This window comes from Taeniopygia guttata, chromosome 2 (genome assembly GCF_048771995.1).
Source record: "Taeniopygia guttata chromosome 2, bTaeGut7.mat, whole genome shotgun sequence".
NCBI lineage: Eukaryota > Metazoa > Chordata > Aves > Passeriformes > Estrildidae > Taeniopygia > Taeniopygia guttata.
The window spans coordinates 66,700,922-66,718,226 of NC_133026.1; the positions used below are offsets into that span (position 1 = coordinate 66,700,922).

Genomic DNA, 17,305 nt, shown 5'->3' on the forward strand with positions numbered 1-17,305 from the left:
ACAATTCCTATGGTTATTGATTTGTCAGTTTGTACATGGATTGTATTTCTCCCTGACTTTGCTGCAGTTTGCTAGATGCCTAGGTTTTCTGTGGACTGCAAGCACTTTTTTTCTGAAGCTTTCTGTGACTGGAACTCATCTGCCATGGAAGCCTGCTGGAAGATGCTCCTTTCCTGCCACAGAAACATACTGCTCTCAGTCAGCTGCTCCACAGCAGCTGCCAGTGTGCAGGCCCAGGGCACACAAGAGTGCAGGGAATGTTCCTCGCATGTGTCGGCTGGCATAAGGGACAATACAGCAGCTCACACACTCCACTTGTTGCTGTGGCAGTAAAGGAAGATGCCTGCAACTTTCCATGTGTACTGCAGCTTCTGTACAGCAGCAGAGTCCCTGCTGGGATGTGCTCTTCTCTGGAGAATGCAAGAAGGAGCAAGGAATACAGAAAGCAAAGAACATGAAGCTAATAAAGAGACAAATGTTGGGGTTCTGTATGAAAAAAGTTTTGAAGAAAGGAAAGAACACTTCTATTCCATCATATTTCGAAGTATCACATATGTAAAGTTATTTAGCCTATAACTTTCAGGTACCACAAAAATTAAGGCATGAAAAAATGTGATTTGATGATATGATATGAATAGACAAAGAATAGGCTTTTTTTTGGTATTTTCTCCACTGTAGTGCTTTGGAGAACCACTTGAAAACAGAGAGCTCAAGAGTTAACAGTGTAAGGCCATGGATGTATAGCAGTCTTTAGTAAGCAAATGCTTCCAAACAAATTCATGTTTGATTAAGAATGTTAAACAAATTAAGTCGGTCTGCACCATGAAATTCAGAGAGAGCTGGCAAATCAACAGTGTTTATATTGGTGACTTCTATAGGAATATTTATGCTGTACATTTAGGGGATGTCTCATTTCTTCTGCTAATTGGGCTCAAGCAGACATTTTCACCTGGGGAGTTATTTACAACAATATAAGTTGTAAATATAACTGCTAAAATGGAAAGATTAATGAAGCTTGAGACACGAACAGTACAGTTAAGAAACAGTAAAATCATGAATTTTCTAGGCCATATTAGTTTAGAGTTGTACATGCTACTAAGCTTGTCATATGGCACTTCTAAATAAATTTTTTAAAATATTACTTAATTTTGATACAGAATTTGTAAGTGGTGGGATCCCATTCCCTCTTAGAAGACAAACATATACATTATTTGCTATTTTTTAATAACAGATGGTACTGCAAAATAACATACTTACTTCCATTGACTCCATTGATGCCATCACACTCCATTCCACCAGAACTGTGTGAATCTGAAAACAATGATTCAAGTCGAGTCACCGCTTTCTCCAATCTCTCCATTAAACCATGAGTCTCTGCCATTCTGCAAAATATCATTATGGATAGAAACAGTGTTAGAATCCTCTCAGTAAAGTCCTTGCTTCATGTTGCAGTTCTGTTCATCTTGTGACTTTTTCTTTTATGGTAAAACTCTCATTTTTTAAGCACTGTCTTTCTGGCACATAATCAGTTGCAGTGAAGCAGCTGACAAAGGGTAACTTGCTTCTTTGTCAGCAGGGAATCAGATCAGTACTCAGCTCTGGTTCTTCCTTCTAAGTAGCAGGTTCCTACCACTGCTAGTGTAGCTTTTAACAATCTGCATGTAAACAACTCAGGACAAAATGCATATATATGCTCCCAACCAGATACTGAGATGACTGGAATAGTCATAGAAGTAATTGGTAAAATCTTACGCCTACAACGATTTGAGTTAGTATTTACAGAAAGTAAAATACAGACCCAATTAATACTCTCTGATTTTTGAAACAGTTCATTCTGACATGTACCTCTGTCTTTCATACTTTGTAGTATGACCCAGTCACTTGACTGAAGACTACACAAAAATCCAAGAAGGTCTTCTGTTTATTTTTCTTATATGATCACTTTTTTTCTTACAGAAGTACCCAACATGAACCATAGTTTCCCAAGCTTTTAAAATCAAATGCTAATTAACATTTGGATAGAAAAAAAAAAATTCAGAGGCCTGCTTGTGCAGTACTGCTGCAGTGCTTTTGATTTAAGATTAAATAGAAATAAGGTCACATTTTTAACAACTCACACATTGCCTTCTTTCCTCACAATGTGATTATCTGCTCTCTTACATGTGAGGCAGTGTAGGCATTGACATTTTTGAATATTGGCCAATCTCTTGGGAAAAAAGTGCTATATACCATGCAGAGTGAGAAAAGAGTTATGTAAGCAAAGCAAAGCTATGTTTAAATCCCCTGTCATTTAATAGAGGAAGTTTAATGTACATGTTCCCCACTTAAGGTTGTGAGTGTTTGATCCTGATAAGTGACATTCAGCAAGGGGTGTACGTGATGATGATGGCTCTTGATTAACACGATCCCTGTGGCCAGTTCCAGCCCAGCCCCCACACTAGGCTGCATCCCCTGCCCAGCACAGGATGTGCAAAAGCAGGAGCAACAGGGCAATGCACATCCCAGCTGGGGCAAGCAGGGAGTCAGAGGCTCTCTAGGGCCATCATCCTGTGGTGTTCTTCCACAAGACATTGATCCCTTTATGGCTCGGAGACTAGAATGGTTAGGCAAACATGGAACAAAAGTGTAAATGTATTAGCTCCTAAAGAACAGCCTACTAGTATTGCAGAGATATTAAAAGCAAGAGCAGATTCCAGTAAACTGCACCACTATGCAACACTCAGCAACCAAACCAAACATTTGGTGCTTCACTGTCTCCACAGCAGTACAGAATGCCTAAATGTTATAATTAATAAGCAAAGTACCATGGAAATAAATGTTTTCAGCTACAAACAAGTACTACTAATTCTTATTAATAAAATATAATAATATTTTTCTTCTAAAAATTTAAGCATGAGAGGAAATTAACTGCTAGGACTGTGGAAACACGTGCAAAGCTCTTGTGCTCTGAGTCATGCTGGCTTTCAAACAGGGTGGGACCTTCAGACTACTCTATAAATGTCATGAGGTTTGTGTTTAACCTAAAAGTGAAGCAGAAGATTTTACAGTATGAAACCCTTGAGAGAACCATTCTTGTGCGAAAGTTTCATCTGGAATTTATGCAGTTTTCCTATTTATATTAAATAAAAAATCAAACCCCCAAAAGAGGACAACATTAGACAGTATGCATACAAAGTGTAAAAATTCAGAGGGGCTCTCTTGTCTTATCACAGAAAGGGTCAGGTTGGAAGGGACCTCAGAAAGGTCATCTGGTCCAACCTTCCAACTCAAGCAGTCATCCCAGAGCACATGGCACAGGGCTGCATCCAGACGGTTCCTGAATATCACCAGTGAAGGAGATTCCACAACTCCTTTGGGCAACCAGTTCCGGTGCTCGGTCACCTGCACAGTGAATAAGTTCTTCTTCATATTCAGGTGGAACTTCTGGGCATCAGCTGCTGCCCATTGCCTCTTGAACTATTGCTGGGCACCACTGAGAAAAGCCTGGATCTGTCCTCTTGGCACCCTCCCTTCAGATACTGAGAGATATTGGTGAGGTTCCCCCCTCAGTTGCCTCTTCTTGAGACTGAAGAGGCCCAGCTCCCCCAGCCTTTCCTCGTGAAAGAGATGCCCCAGTTGCTTGGTCAGCTTTGCATCTCTCCACTGGACCTGCTCCAGGAGCTCCATGTCTCCCTTGTGCTGAGGAGCCCAAAACTGGACACAGCACTCCAGGTGTGACCTCACCAGCACTGAGCAGAGGGGTAGGATCACCTCTCTTGACCCACTGGCAATATACTTTCTTTATACTGCAAAAAGCACCATTCTGTTTGAAAAATCAATTCACTTAGAAAAAACACATCTTAAATTTTTTGTAAGGTTACAAATACCTTGGCAGGAATGAGATTAATGTATCAGGGGAGCTTCTGAATATTCAAACTGCTTTGAGAATATTAAAACTTTTCTTAAAACAAAGTACTGTTAATCCTAAAAAAGATTATGAGTATATTCTTTTCACATTTTACCCTACTACATAAAAGCCTAAAATGGTGTCTATTTTAAAAGTTCTGTTTTCAATCACTAAAGTCTGGATGGTGTAACAAAGCATACTAATACATAACACAGCATAGAGTCAACTAGTTTCATCAGTATTTTAAAATATATTTTTATTATAGTACATATTTTTCTTTATGTGAAGATACAGTCTAGTAGATTGGGCTTTTTTTCATTTGCCTTAAAATTTTCCTTGATGATGTCATCAAATGTCACAAAAATTGTGCACAAACTTCTATGGAAGACCTGTTACTTTTTGGCCTCTTCAGCCTGATTTTCCCTGTGAAGGAATCCAATTGTTTGATTACAAACTCAATAATTCGAGTGCACACACCAGGAGGTCTAAGGAGTCTCACAAATGAGCAGACTTATACACTACTCAATAAATTGCTTTCTGTAAGACACTAAGAATACACATTACAGTGTCAGAAGTTCAGGGGAATAACCCAGCTCAAATACCTGAAGGATCTTTTTATGCAATACTTTCCTGCTACAACATAATATTTTACTCACTATATTCTTCACTGTTTTATTCTAGTCCCATTAACTGGAGAACTACAACGTCATTCTTCCAAAAGCAGGCATCACCAGCAATCATAGAATAATATATTGTTAGAGTCTTTAAACAGAAGTAGAAACCATTTTTACCCTAATATTAGGGATGTCAGCTTGTTATTCTTTTTATATAGAATATTACACTTAATAATCATCATGTTTACACTATGTCTACCTTTTTATCTGTACATGTATATAACCCCCAGTACACCGTATTTGCACCTATTTATATACATATATGTACATGCACATCATGCACATAAGAATACACATAGTTATGCCTGTCATGTATGAATAAAGTGCAAAACCACTTTTGTGATTAGAGTCCATAACACTAAAAGAGCAAGCAGTTGTACATACACTAATCTTACACCTCGCTTTACCATTAAATGACAGTGTTATCTACCTTACAAACAACACAGGAATTGAAAGTTACTGTTCTAAACATTCATTGAACAATAGCATGAAAAGTCTCTTCATGCATTCTCAATCTAAACACTGACATCTTTGCCTATATATTGGGATTTACATATTTGGTTCATGTTATGACACACTTCAGCGTTTTCATGGCCTATATTCAGCTGTTTGTCTGATTGCTTATTCCACACTGCACTCTGCATGGTCAGAGATACCACAAAGCCACAGCTTAAAAGGAATCAGAACACAAATGGCACAGCTTGACTCTGTGAAGGTACTATCTCCCATGGTACAGCACCGGAGCTTATATTATAAATAAATAATAAGATTGGTCTACTTACAGTGTCAAATTAAATCTCTGCACATTAAAGAAAAGAGGATGTAAATATGTCTATGGCATGCTTCCACTCTCATAAAGCATGTTTTTACATCAAGACAGACTCTCTAGCTCACCTGTCAGGATTTTAATTAAGGATTTGATCTTGAAGTGATTATCAGGGCTAACCACGTATCTTTTCCCAAAGTTGTGCTGACCACCTATAAAGAGTTAAAAATAACAATGCTTCAACTCTCATGTAATTCTTATCCAGCTGCTCTCCCGGTGAACAACACTGTCCTTCACTGAAAATAAGGTCACTTAAGAGTCAGGAAAGGTGTTAACACACATCTACTGACAAATCATTTAAGCACTAACATTGGTAATTGCCTCTTGGGCACAAAATTATGACAGATGATCCAAGCTCTGCCCTGTTTACTGTTAGTGGTATCTTTTTTGGGAGTGCTAAAGGCATGTGGTAGTACTACCATCTGTCATTTCTTCCACAAAAGAAGTAAAGCCAGGTAGAACAAAGCATGCTGAAACTCAAAGAGCGTATTTCTTCTTATAGACAGGCCTTGGGAGATCACTGCTTTCTTCCCCATCTGTCTCAAAGCACCATTTATCTATTATCAAGGGAAAAAAACCTGGCTGTAGACTAGAATTTCCTGATATACTGATCCCAAACAGCAAACTGTAAGTCAAAACACACACATACTATTCCTGTTACTCTTGTATATGACTTACAACATAGGACAATATTGCTCCATCCTCAAGAAGAAACAAGTTGTAATGAATGCACAGGGAAAGGCAGTACAGTATCATAAGGGGGGAAAACCATATGATGATGTCAGGCATGCAAAAATGGGGTTTTGAACAAAGGAATGGTGCTACCTTGTAAAGTATGAAATTATTCTCACAAACACCAGCAAGAAATAGAGTACAAAGTTCCACAGTTTGTTTTACTTCCTAGCACTCATTTAATTTGGAAATAAATGACCTGGTTATTTATTTGATTTCCTCCCCTGCCCCCACTCAGTACCAGTTCTTCCAAATTCATCTAGCACCTGAAAATTGATGCCAGGTCTCACTCATGCACATCATCTGATATCCTACATGTCAGATTTGGATTTTCTCAATGTGCCAAAAAAGGGCAGATGCCTAAACCAGAATATAGGCAGTAATGTGGCATTTTAATTGTATTTACCATAGTTGCACTGCCTTGGAAGTCCTTGCAAGTACAGCACCTTGCACATGTCCTTTCTCTCTTAATCTTTTAATAAATTGCTACTAAGATATGAAATAAAATACACAAGCGCCCAGATTGCCAGCTGGTACTATCAGATAGACAGTCAGGAACATTTTATAGATCCAAAGCACTGTGTCCTCTGAGAGTTCCTCTGTACAATTTATGTCAACATATATGAAGGGAAGAGAAATGCATTCCTGAATATACTCTCAAATTACAAAAGCATCTTACAGCACTTAATGGCTGACAAAAACACAGACAGCCTTGGTCTGAAATGGCTCTTTTTCCTATATCATCATTCAAACACCTACAAATCCAAGCTGTTTGGAGCAGGCAGCCTCTTTGCCACCTTTGGCAAGGGACCCAAATTCCAGCTGCACCCCGTTCTTGTTCAGACAATAATAACCCACTGGCTTGGGGTCTCAGGAGTTGCTCATTCCCAGACAGAGCTTGGAAGCAACTCAGTACTGGCTGAGTGGTAAGGAGGAGCACTTGCAATTTTTTGGGTTGGGTTAAAAGTTTCTGGGCAGAGAATGCAAAGGGAACAGTGGTCAGAAGAAAGTATGTGTTGGTAGACCAATAGGAACATTACCTTGTATGGTTTGTGTTTTGTTTTCCATTAGCTGTAGGGGAGGAATGTAAACAGAGTCTTCTCAAACTGATGTCAATTTGGATAAAACCAGAAGACCTCTCAGTAAGGCCCTGTGTGAGAAGAATGATTTGAGTTTCAAATCAAAGTCTTTTTTATTGTTTTGCCCCTAGATCTACTACAAGCTCATTTGGGAGCAATTTATTCTTAAGTATAGAGAATTATTTAATTTTTAAACTTAGTTTAAATAGTTCATTTTGTATATCAAACAGTATTGGAATTTTGACCTTTTTTTCTTAAGATGGACGGTTATACCTGAAATAGCAAAAAGACAGAAATGTCTGCATGACTTCTGCTTTCTGTGGATGGATGTGCTATTTTGACTACGATGTTGATCTGAAGTCTTGGCTGACTCTAGTGTACTCATCATAAAATATTTCTCTCTGTAGCACACTGTGTGTGTTAAACCCACTGTTATGCTATGAATGAGTTCCTTATGGCTGTGCATAAAAGTGTGCTACATCAATTATCTTGTGTGTGGACTTCTTTCTTTGGCATAACCTCTGTGTTTTTAAAGGACTACTTTTTATAAGCAAAAAAACATTTGCATAGAAGAAGTAAAAGCAGGTTCATGTTGAACCTCTTCCATTTAACCCAAGTGTTTTCCTTTGTCTGGCCGTATGCTGTTGGTACCACAAAGCATAATTTTCTGTTTGCACTCTGGCTCCTCCTCTGCTTCTCTCCCTCTCCTAGTGATCAGGCTGCTGTCTACAAAAACATATTGAAAAAGAATAGAGCCCTTTTTTCATCCCATTGTTCAGAAAAATAGTAAAACTTGCATTATAAAATAATCACTGTTTTGACAAATACCTCTAAGACTGTTGATGCATTTTAGATTTCTTACCACATCCCAGTTTAGTCCCATAATATGGGTGAGTAACTGCACACATCAAGCTGTATGTCTACAAGTCAACGTAATAATAACATAAATTGCAGTTAGGCCTCTGATAATTTAATATGAATTCCTTAAAATATGGCATGTGTTCATGTATGTGCTTAGTATCTCCTTGAGTATCAGTTCACTTTCTAATTATTGGGAAGTTCTGTGAAGAGCTTCTATCCCTTTCTGAATAATTCTGTCATGAATTTTGTGATCACAAAGAGCAAGTTCATTATTTCATGATATACCGAAGCAGTCAAGACTGCCTGACAGTTTGTGTAAGCATGATTGACTTAAAATAACCAAGGCAACCCAGCTTCTAAGTACATTCTCCTATTCCTTTTATGCACACTTTTCATGTCACCACTGCTCATAGTCTTTCGTCTTGGTTTTATTTTCTTCTCTCCCTCCAATGAAGTGTATGAGTTTTAGTATCTGTCCAATCATCAGAAATGCAGCGTTCTTAGCCACCTCATTTACTATGTATTAGTGTCAGGCTCTTCATGTAATCAAGCATCCTAAAGGCCTTACAAGCGATGTAATTACCTGTCACAAGTCCAATTACTGTATATAAGCAGACTGCCTTGCTGAACCAAGAAAATACTATATGTAGGCATTGATTTTATTCAAGTGCTTCAGTTCAGCTCATAATAACTAAACAGTAAGATCCTTTATGCCATGGTTCCAAACAAATTGAATTTGAACTCTCTGAAAGGGTAAATTCCACCAAGTACAAATGTTTAGTATTTCTGGGATGTGAAAGGAGAAAAAAAGGAGGAAGTTAAAACTAAGTGAAAGGTATTGCAAGCTCTAAAAACAGAAAGTGTGAAATTACTTCTGAAGAAAAGACAAGATTAGATTATTCAGTACCAAGGTTTGTAACAGTTTTGTTTGCTGTGCTGGTGGCCTTTCACAAAGCTTCCACACCCTACTTCTCATGCATATCCATCAATATTATGTTGAAGCCTGAATAGTTTGGCTTGATTTCAGCCAAGTTTGCAAGTGTTCCTGTTTTCACCAGAACATCCTGCTGCAATCTGTGTCTGATGGTCTCAGGCTTATCATGGCTGCTCCACTCAGCCTGTAGCCAATGGCTCTTCCTCCAGCATAGCAGCAGCCAGCAGGGTTTAACCAAACTTTTTGCCATATGAGTCCTTCCACTGCCCTACAACTCAACTGGGATCTTTATTGGTCACAAAAAACTTCAGGTCTTTATGCATCTCCCATTCTAAAACTCATCCCACTGATTTTGCAATACTGCTGGCATTGCAATTTGTGGCTTTGCTTCTGATTCAGGATGAAATGGGCCAGCTGCTACTAAAAAAGACCTTTCTATTTCCTGATATAACCTGGTACTACTTAAGAGGTCCTAAACTCTAATGATAATCCATGCAACCTGCTCACATACAAGATCTCAGACATTTAACTATTGATCCCTCCTCTATTTCAGTGTGAGGTCTTGTGAAACCCAGAGAAATCAAACTAGGAGCTGGTAAAAGTCAGCCTTTTTGAGGATGGCTGTTGCTGTAGAGGACCCAGAGCCGCTAGGTGAATTAGTCTGCTGTTTCTAGACAATGACAGATTACACACAGAAATGTAAATGATTCTTTGCATTCCTTCCAAAGAGCAATCAATTAAATATTTAAACAAATACAAAACATACCCTAAAGCTTAGATCTGAGCAGATCTTCTTGGACAAATGTGCCACTATTTAATTATGTAATTGAGCATTTCCCTGTTTCATTTTTTTATATAGCCCACAAAAGCATTAAGGCTTTAATTCCCAGCATATTACTACTGGTATTTGGAATTCTACAAGCAACCTCTTTGGCTTGCTGTTCCCTGAAAAACTGTAGGTCAGACAAAGCAATTCCCATTAGCATATACTCAGGAAAGTAGTCTCAATGGGACCTTTTAAATAACAAAAAGTCCCTGAAACTGACAGTCAGATCACCTTAAGAACACAGATGAAATTAAGACAGCAGTAGGCAGTATGTGTGTAGACTGTAGTGGTGTCTATGCCACAAAGCCTTGCTAAATGGTGACAGAGGTCACACAAATTTAAGAAGCCCCAAACCCAACTCCCTACTCTTGATGAAGCATCTGAATCAGCATAATCATTGCCACAGATGCAGCTGTGCTTTTGCATGCTTTTGTCACTTCAGCATACAGCGCTTAGTAAAGGTGTTGCTATTCTGGTATAGTTGATAGCAGTGACATTCTGAAGAAGAGCTGAATATTAAGAGTTTGAAGTATTTTGTATTATGTAAGCAACTGGAGTGGACTCTGTACCACATGAAAATTATAAGTTCCCATTTGTCCTCTCTACTGCAAAAGATGCACTTGGAGTTTTAGAAAAAGGAATTAAAATTATTTATGTATATCAGAGCCACTTTATCATGCAAAATCCTTTAACCAGTTCATAAAAGCAGAGGAATAACTACAAAAATGTATGCCTTATCTATCATAGGTGTTTATTTGGTTTTGCCCCAATAAGCACAGAATGTTCTCTTTTATGTAGTCAGATGTTCCAGTAGGCAGCAACTGCAGCTGCTGAGTCTGCTGCTGTTGCACGTGATGTTAGAACTCGTGCAGAACCACTAAGAATATTCTTTAACATATTTGGCAGTTCACAATTTCTCTCCCTAGAGTTCAAACCAATTGCAACTTTATTGCCACTGACAGGCCACAGATTAAAGCCTAGATTATGTGATTTCGTTCAGGTGATATTGCAAGTCAACATCGAGGCTGAGAGTTGAATACAAGTTGCTTGGTTTCCAGCCCTCCCTATTCACTCTATTTTTCCAGTACCTGCTAATTCAAATTACTATGAATTTTGGACCTGAGTGAATTTTATTAACTTTTTTTTTAGCTTAGGGTGCCCAATGTATTTTGCATGGTTAATAAAAATTATACAGTGGGATCAGAATATCTAATGATGGGAGGGAATTTAATATATGTAATCTTAGTACCCTTGCTCCTTATGGTATACTAAGAAGCACTTTTCTCCACTGAATGAGAGACACAGCTGACAAAGAATAATGAAAACATCAGAGGTTGGTTCTACCGTAATAGCAAATAATGCACATCCTCTTCATTTTTATTTAATTGAGAAAACATATTTTATTCATGAAGTTTGGAGTTGTGCCTGTCCACCTTCCACATCTGAACAGCATTCAAGGGGAAAGACACAAAGGAATCATAGGAATATTCAGAAGACTTGAATTTTTGTTAAGCCCAAGACCAAAAAGATCATATTGTTGTATGTGCCTGGCTTTGTTACAGAAGGTAGATTGCCTTTGTTCCTGTACAACCTTGCTCAAAACAGAGCCAGTGTTATGAAATCCTGGTACTGAAAATGCATAAAAGCAGAAAAAAGTTAACTATCATTTGCATAAGTAAATAAAAGGAAATGCTGGGATAAAAGTTGCACAAAATATAGGAGTATCTGACTCACAGTAATCTCTTAAAAGGCCAGATTTGAGAGTACTGTATTGAGTTCCAAGTCATTTCATCAACCACTTTACTATTCTAAATAATTTTTCAAGTTCATTTCTGAAGTAGGTGTTCACTGATTGCAATTTTACAAAACAATGAAACATGGTAGTCCATAAACCACTGTCACTTTTGCTTAGAAACAAATTTATAAAATCTTCAGGTTTATCCCACTCAGATCCCCTGCTAAACAGATCCCTTCCAACTATTTTCTAATGGACTGGCCTCTGTGAAGGGTTTTTTTTCTGACATTTTCCATCACTCAGAAACAAACACATTTAGGTAAGCTATATAAAGAAAGCTTTCTTCCCCAGATGGTCTTTGTTTACAAGACTCCCCCTACATATTACAAAATTTGAATTCTACTTAATAAAAATCCTCACTATTGATGCTGTAATGCCAAGATACAAATCTACAGCAATCCTCAAAGCAAAGGACAGATTGCCTATTTTCAGGTGAGGTCACAAGAAGTTCTTCTCGGCTTTGGGGGAGCACTCCTGATGTCAAGTTACTGCAAAATGCAGGACCTCATCTTCACGGGTCTTCATTTCTGCCTTCCTCTTGCCCCCTCTGAAACCCACCTTGTATTTGAAGTATCTTTTTTATGTTTTTATGTAAAGGTATGTATTATGCCTTTAGGTCGCTCACCCATAGATGCTATTTAACCCTTTCTTCCGCGCTAAACCTGCATGCTCTTCTGCCACCTCCATCACAAGCACACCTCCGGCTCCAAGGGCGGGGGGGATCCAAGGGCTTGGCGTCCCAACACCCACCGGCACTACAGCCGCCTGCCTCAGAATTAGATCATCTTACGCTGATTAAGAGAGTGCAAGACCAGCACCGCTTGACAGCCAGGTCTGCACAAACAAGCCGAGAGCATTTTTAATAACCCGTCGGCTGCCGGGACCCGGGGCGGGGGCTGGGGCACAGCCGAAAGCACCCGCGGGTCGCTCCCGGCACTGAGGGGGGGCTTGGCTGAGGAGATCCACCTTACACCCCAAAGAGGATCCCTCCCGTGCCGCGGTATTTCGCTCGGGTCTCCCCTCTCCCAGCCCAGATCGCTCCCTTCCCACTCAGCACCCGGGGGAAGGGAGGGAGGCAGGGAGGGGGAGGTTTTCCCTGCGCAGCCCGGCGCAGGTGACAGGAGGGAAGTCGAGGGGCAGCGCGGGTCCCTGACCCAGATACCTCCAGAGCACTGCCCGCCCAAGGAATAACTCTGCCGCCCTGCCGCCCCCGGAGTCGTCCCCACATCACTTTCCGCATCCCCAAGATGTCCGCTGCGGCTGCTCCTGCCGCCGCCACCGGCGGGAGCGCACCCGCGGCACCGGCCGCGCCGCCCGGGGCCGGGGGGTCGGCCCGCTCCCGGCATCCCGCCCCCCCTGCCGCCGCCTGCTCTTGAGTTACCTGCTTTGATGACCCGCGTAGCCTTTTTTTTTTTCCCCTCCTCTCTGCAAGGAAAATCCGCGGTCGGTCACTCGTTCCCCCCCTCCCTCGCCTCGCCGCTGCTCTCCTTCCTCCTCCTCCTCTTCCTCCTCCTTCTCCTCCTCCTCCTCCTCAGCGGGAGCCGGTGTCAGTCAGTCACATCAGCTGCCTGGGCAGGCAGGGAGAGCAATGCCCAGCAGCTTCCGGGAGTGCCAAATAAAGACAAGTCCAGAAAGGGAGAGACGGTGGCAGAGATGGAGAAAGAAAGCAAAAAGTGGGTGGAGTGTGAAAATGGAGAGAGAGGGAGAGGGAGAAGTGTCTCACGGCAGCGGCTGGGAATCTGCGGGGAAATGGCAGTGGTGGAGCATCGCGGAGGAGCAGGGGAGACTGCGGGCAACCCAGGGTGGAGGTCACCCATGGCCGCTGATATATGGTGGTCCTGCTTTTGCCCGTCGGGCAGAGCTTGAGAAGGGTGGAAGTGAGCACCCCACAAGACACTGATCTGGTCCACAGTGGGAAAGAAGAGTGAAGCCCGTGTGGAAAGCATCAGATGCCTCACCTCACATGGTAGGGAAGGTCGAGAGCAGCCTCGTGTACACCTGGATACTTCATTGCCTACTCTGGGCTGGCCTAAACTGTGTCAGCCTGACCAGAGCTGTAGTTGGGCCCACAGTGGACATGCTGCCTTATTCAGTGTGGCCATTAAATCAGGTCTTCCAGTGGGCGAACACTCGTGATTAGTCCTCATTTGTCATATTCGCTGGGCTTCACACCAGTCTATACCCTGCGCCAGATGGAAGCTTGAATGTTCTGCAATTATGCAGTGCTTGTCACCATGTGCTCCTAAGGAACATTCACCTGAAATCTGCTTCATGTGCTCATAGCAAATGAGTTGGCTTTCTGCACAGAAGTCTTGGGAGAAGACCATGAATTCACAGCCTCTACAGAAACAGTGTGCTCTTGAATGGAAAAAAGAATCGTTAGATGGTACTAATAAAAAAAACATGTATACTTTTTCAAGTCAATATATTTTTCAAGTCAACCATGTGGTCATGCGAAAAACGGTTGCACATTTTTCTATGATATATACAGCTTATTTTAGAAGAATTTGTTTCATTTCTGATGTTCTGACAACACTACTATAAAACATAGAACATAAGGATTTGTTTTAATTGTGCAGCAGTTAAATGTGGGCTGAGGAAAGTCATTTTAACAAGAATGCCATGGTTAATAGCAGCTCACAGACCTCACATGCCTGAAGTCGGTGTTAATCAAAAGCAAGCAGACGGCCAGGATCTGTCCGTTATCCAAACTCAGTAATGCAGACAATGTAATTGGCACTGGAAATTGCAAAAAAAATCACTGGTGATGTTTCCCTGTATGAAGTGAAATGAACTAGTTCTCCTTGGCATGTACAAGCAGCCATGAAATCAACAGCACATGTTTTAAACCAGAGGGTCTTGCCAAACTTCCAAAACAGTAAAGGTAGTACGGAATTGAAAACCTGATTGAAAAAATGCACAGAACACAGAAACTACTCAAGAGAAATGAAATACAAGCCCAGAAGGTCTCCTTCTGGAAGGAAAACCCAGAAGGATTAAGAAACAGGGAAACTACAACACTTAGAGTAAAGCTCCAGGTCTGTATTTCTTACAACTCAGAGGAAAAAATTAATCTCAAGACTTGTGTAGTGTCAGCATGATAAGTTGAAAGTTTAGGATAATAAATGCAATAGAGTTTCTGTAGAATGTCAATTTAATTTGAGAAAATGTATTGTAGTTAAGTGATGAAAACTTTTATAAGCTCTTATTGTAAGAGCTCAGTTAAGCACTTCACATCATCCTTTTACATAATGGGCATACAGAAAAGAAGGCGAAACTATGAGGCATTTCTTTTCTAGGGAAAGTTTTATGAGGCTATCAAATGACCATATGCCCTGCATGTCTAAACATGTCTGTAATCCATGTTTACTCCTGTCTCCTAGTGCTTTCTTCACAAAACAGTCAAGTTATTTCTTCTTATCCCAAGGAGAATTGTGGCAAACCTAAAAGGCATAGTCTGAAGTAAAAGGAACAACAAGAAGTAATAAATTTAGTAAGGAGGAAAAAAGGAGATTCAGTAACTGTAAACTGACCTCATAAAAGGCAGGAAACCCTATGGCAAGCAAAAATATAAGATGTAGTGCCCAAAAATGCTAGAGAAGAAAGCCTTGTGGTTTCTGTAATAAATAAAGATAATGTGAAAGGGCATTTCTACTGAAGAACTTCAGAATTTTCAATTCAGGCTGAGAAATATCCCCCTAAAGAGAAGAAAACGAGAGATGTGCAAATTTTGGATTCTGCAAAATATAGTATGTGCAAAAAAATTCTAAATAACATGCATTTGTTCTTTCCCATCAGGAAAAGGACATGGACAGCACTAAAGAATAAGTTTTGAAAGTGGTATTGGAATTGGCATCAAGTGAAACACTGAGCAAGGAGTGACTGGAACATCAAGCCTTGGGACTGGCCATTTTGCCCTCAATCTAACAAAACATTCAGATATACAGAAAATACATTGATGCCTGTAATTAAAACATTACCAGTTAAAGATTTTTATCTATGTACTTTTTTAGTGAGGACAGGGTCACTAACTTCCAGATCAAAACATTCCAAAGAAGCCTTAAAATTCTAACTTAGGCCATAGTCCTCTTGAAATTTTGAGGAGCTCTTCTTAAGCAAGAGGTGCAGTAATAGGTCTCTTGCAGGAAGTTACCCAGTTAAAACGTACGTGCTCACAGAGTGTAGTAGATTTGATTTAATATAACTTTATGACTCTTTTTTCATTTTACTTACCAACTTTGCTGCTGCAGGCAATCTGTGCCAAGGCTGACATGTTTTATTCCCTTTTATAGAAGACTGTATTTCTAAAGTTGTGCAGGGATCCCAAAGTACACATCGGAAGCCGTAGATATAGGCTATCAAAATCTCTGTAGAATGACAGCATTGTAACTTACTTAGAAGAAAATACTCTGGTGCATCTTTTATTTACATACATGGTTTTTCCACGGAAGAAGACTTAAAAATGTTGATCATTACTTTCCTAGTCTGTGTTGAAAATGGACTTTCAATGTATATGATTGTAAAATTTCTCTATTGGTGAAAATTGCACCTAAATGATTCATAGACAAGTCTGGAGAAAAGCACAAATATTGTTGTTCCTTGCCTTAATTTCATGCAGTCTATCTTTGCTGGGGCAATGCAGAAAATATGGATTAAAATTGCAGAAGCACTTACTGTTGTGAAAAGAAATTGGAATATCATGTGAAAATCTTGGTAGTGTGATTTGCTAGATGTGCTTTAATATTGGAGTGCATTCAGGACATGTCAAGATGGCTTTTGCTTACCAAATCTGCTGTTTAGTTTACAGAATTTGAAAAACAGCATATAGCTAATTAACAAAATGTATCCCTGAAGAGCCCTTTATCTTGTGGTTATCTTGTACAGATCAAGTGTCAAAACACACAAGAAAAAATAAAGAGAAGATTCTGCCAAAGAATTGGACAGCTTTTCCTCTCAAACTGGGATGAAATCTCTCATCATTCAAACTGTTCACCTGTAAAATATGCAGGCAGATTCAAATTACATTTCATTTTATGGCTGTCGCTCTACTGCTTTTTTATCTCTTCTTTGTATTCTTTTTTATGCAGTAAGCTCTGGGGGTGTGGGCTCTCATAATTGTACATTAATTAGTTGATGCTTCTTTTTAGACATGGCAACATAGTAAGTTAAGTAATAAGCACACGCTTATCATTAAGTGTGTGAGTAATGGCATCCCTGTGTAGCAGAGCACTTAAGCATTCCCATTGTATTTAAGCAGCTTGTCACATACAGATGGAATTACTCACTTGTTTATAATTCAGTATACATTTAAGGGCTTTGCTGATTTCAAGGGGAAACTGTTCTGATCTCAAAAATACTAGTCTTTGTGACTGCTTTTACTAATGGTAGTTGTGTGGTTTAATTCAGTTCTGTAGAGGTTTTGGGAAAGCTCCTCAGTGGATATGGTAGGCCTGGGCCTCAGCTCTGCTAAGTATTTTCATTGCCCTGTCTTGATGATCATGGGGTACAGGCTCATGTTTTTTTGCTAAACAACCTGTTTTATGCACTGCTGAATTTTGATACAGATTTCAAGTGAAGTTTTGTAGTTTTCATTTAATTGCAGGCAGAAATTTGCAAGGAACTTCTAATGAGGATGATTTGACTGAGCAAATCTTCCAAGTATGTGAGTGTAGTGTTATTGTGCCACCTTGAA

The 17,305-nt window shown here is 39.9% G+C and overlaps 1 protein-coding gene across 3 annotated transcripts in view; it reads right to left on the reverse strand.

Moving 5' to 3' along the window:
• CAP2 (cyclase associated actin cytoskeleton regulatory protein 2) overlaps positions 1 to 13,283 on the reverse strand; it is a 68,269-nt gene extending 54,986 nt beyond the window's left edge. Inside the window, exons 1-3 of one of the 3 annotated variants that reach the window (XM_072924156.1) lie at positions 12,995 to 13,271; positions 5,455 to 5,538; positions 1,258 to 1,382 (exon numbers count right to left, since the gene is read on the reverse strand). In XM_072924156.1, the coding sequence (XP_072780257.1) occupies positions 1,258 to 1,381 (124 nt within the window). In that variant the 5' untranslated portion in view covers position 1,382; positions 5,455 to 5,538; positions 12,995 to 13,271. Of the gene's footprint in view, positions 1 to 1,257; positions 1,383 to 5,454; positions 5,539 to 7,158; positions 7,269 to 12,994 lie in introns of all 3 variants that reach the window. The other 2 variants (XM_030265511.4, XM_030265512.4) reach the window with 2 other exon arrangements.
• Positions 13,284 to 17,305: the final 4,022 nt, after the last annotated feature.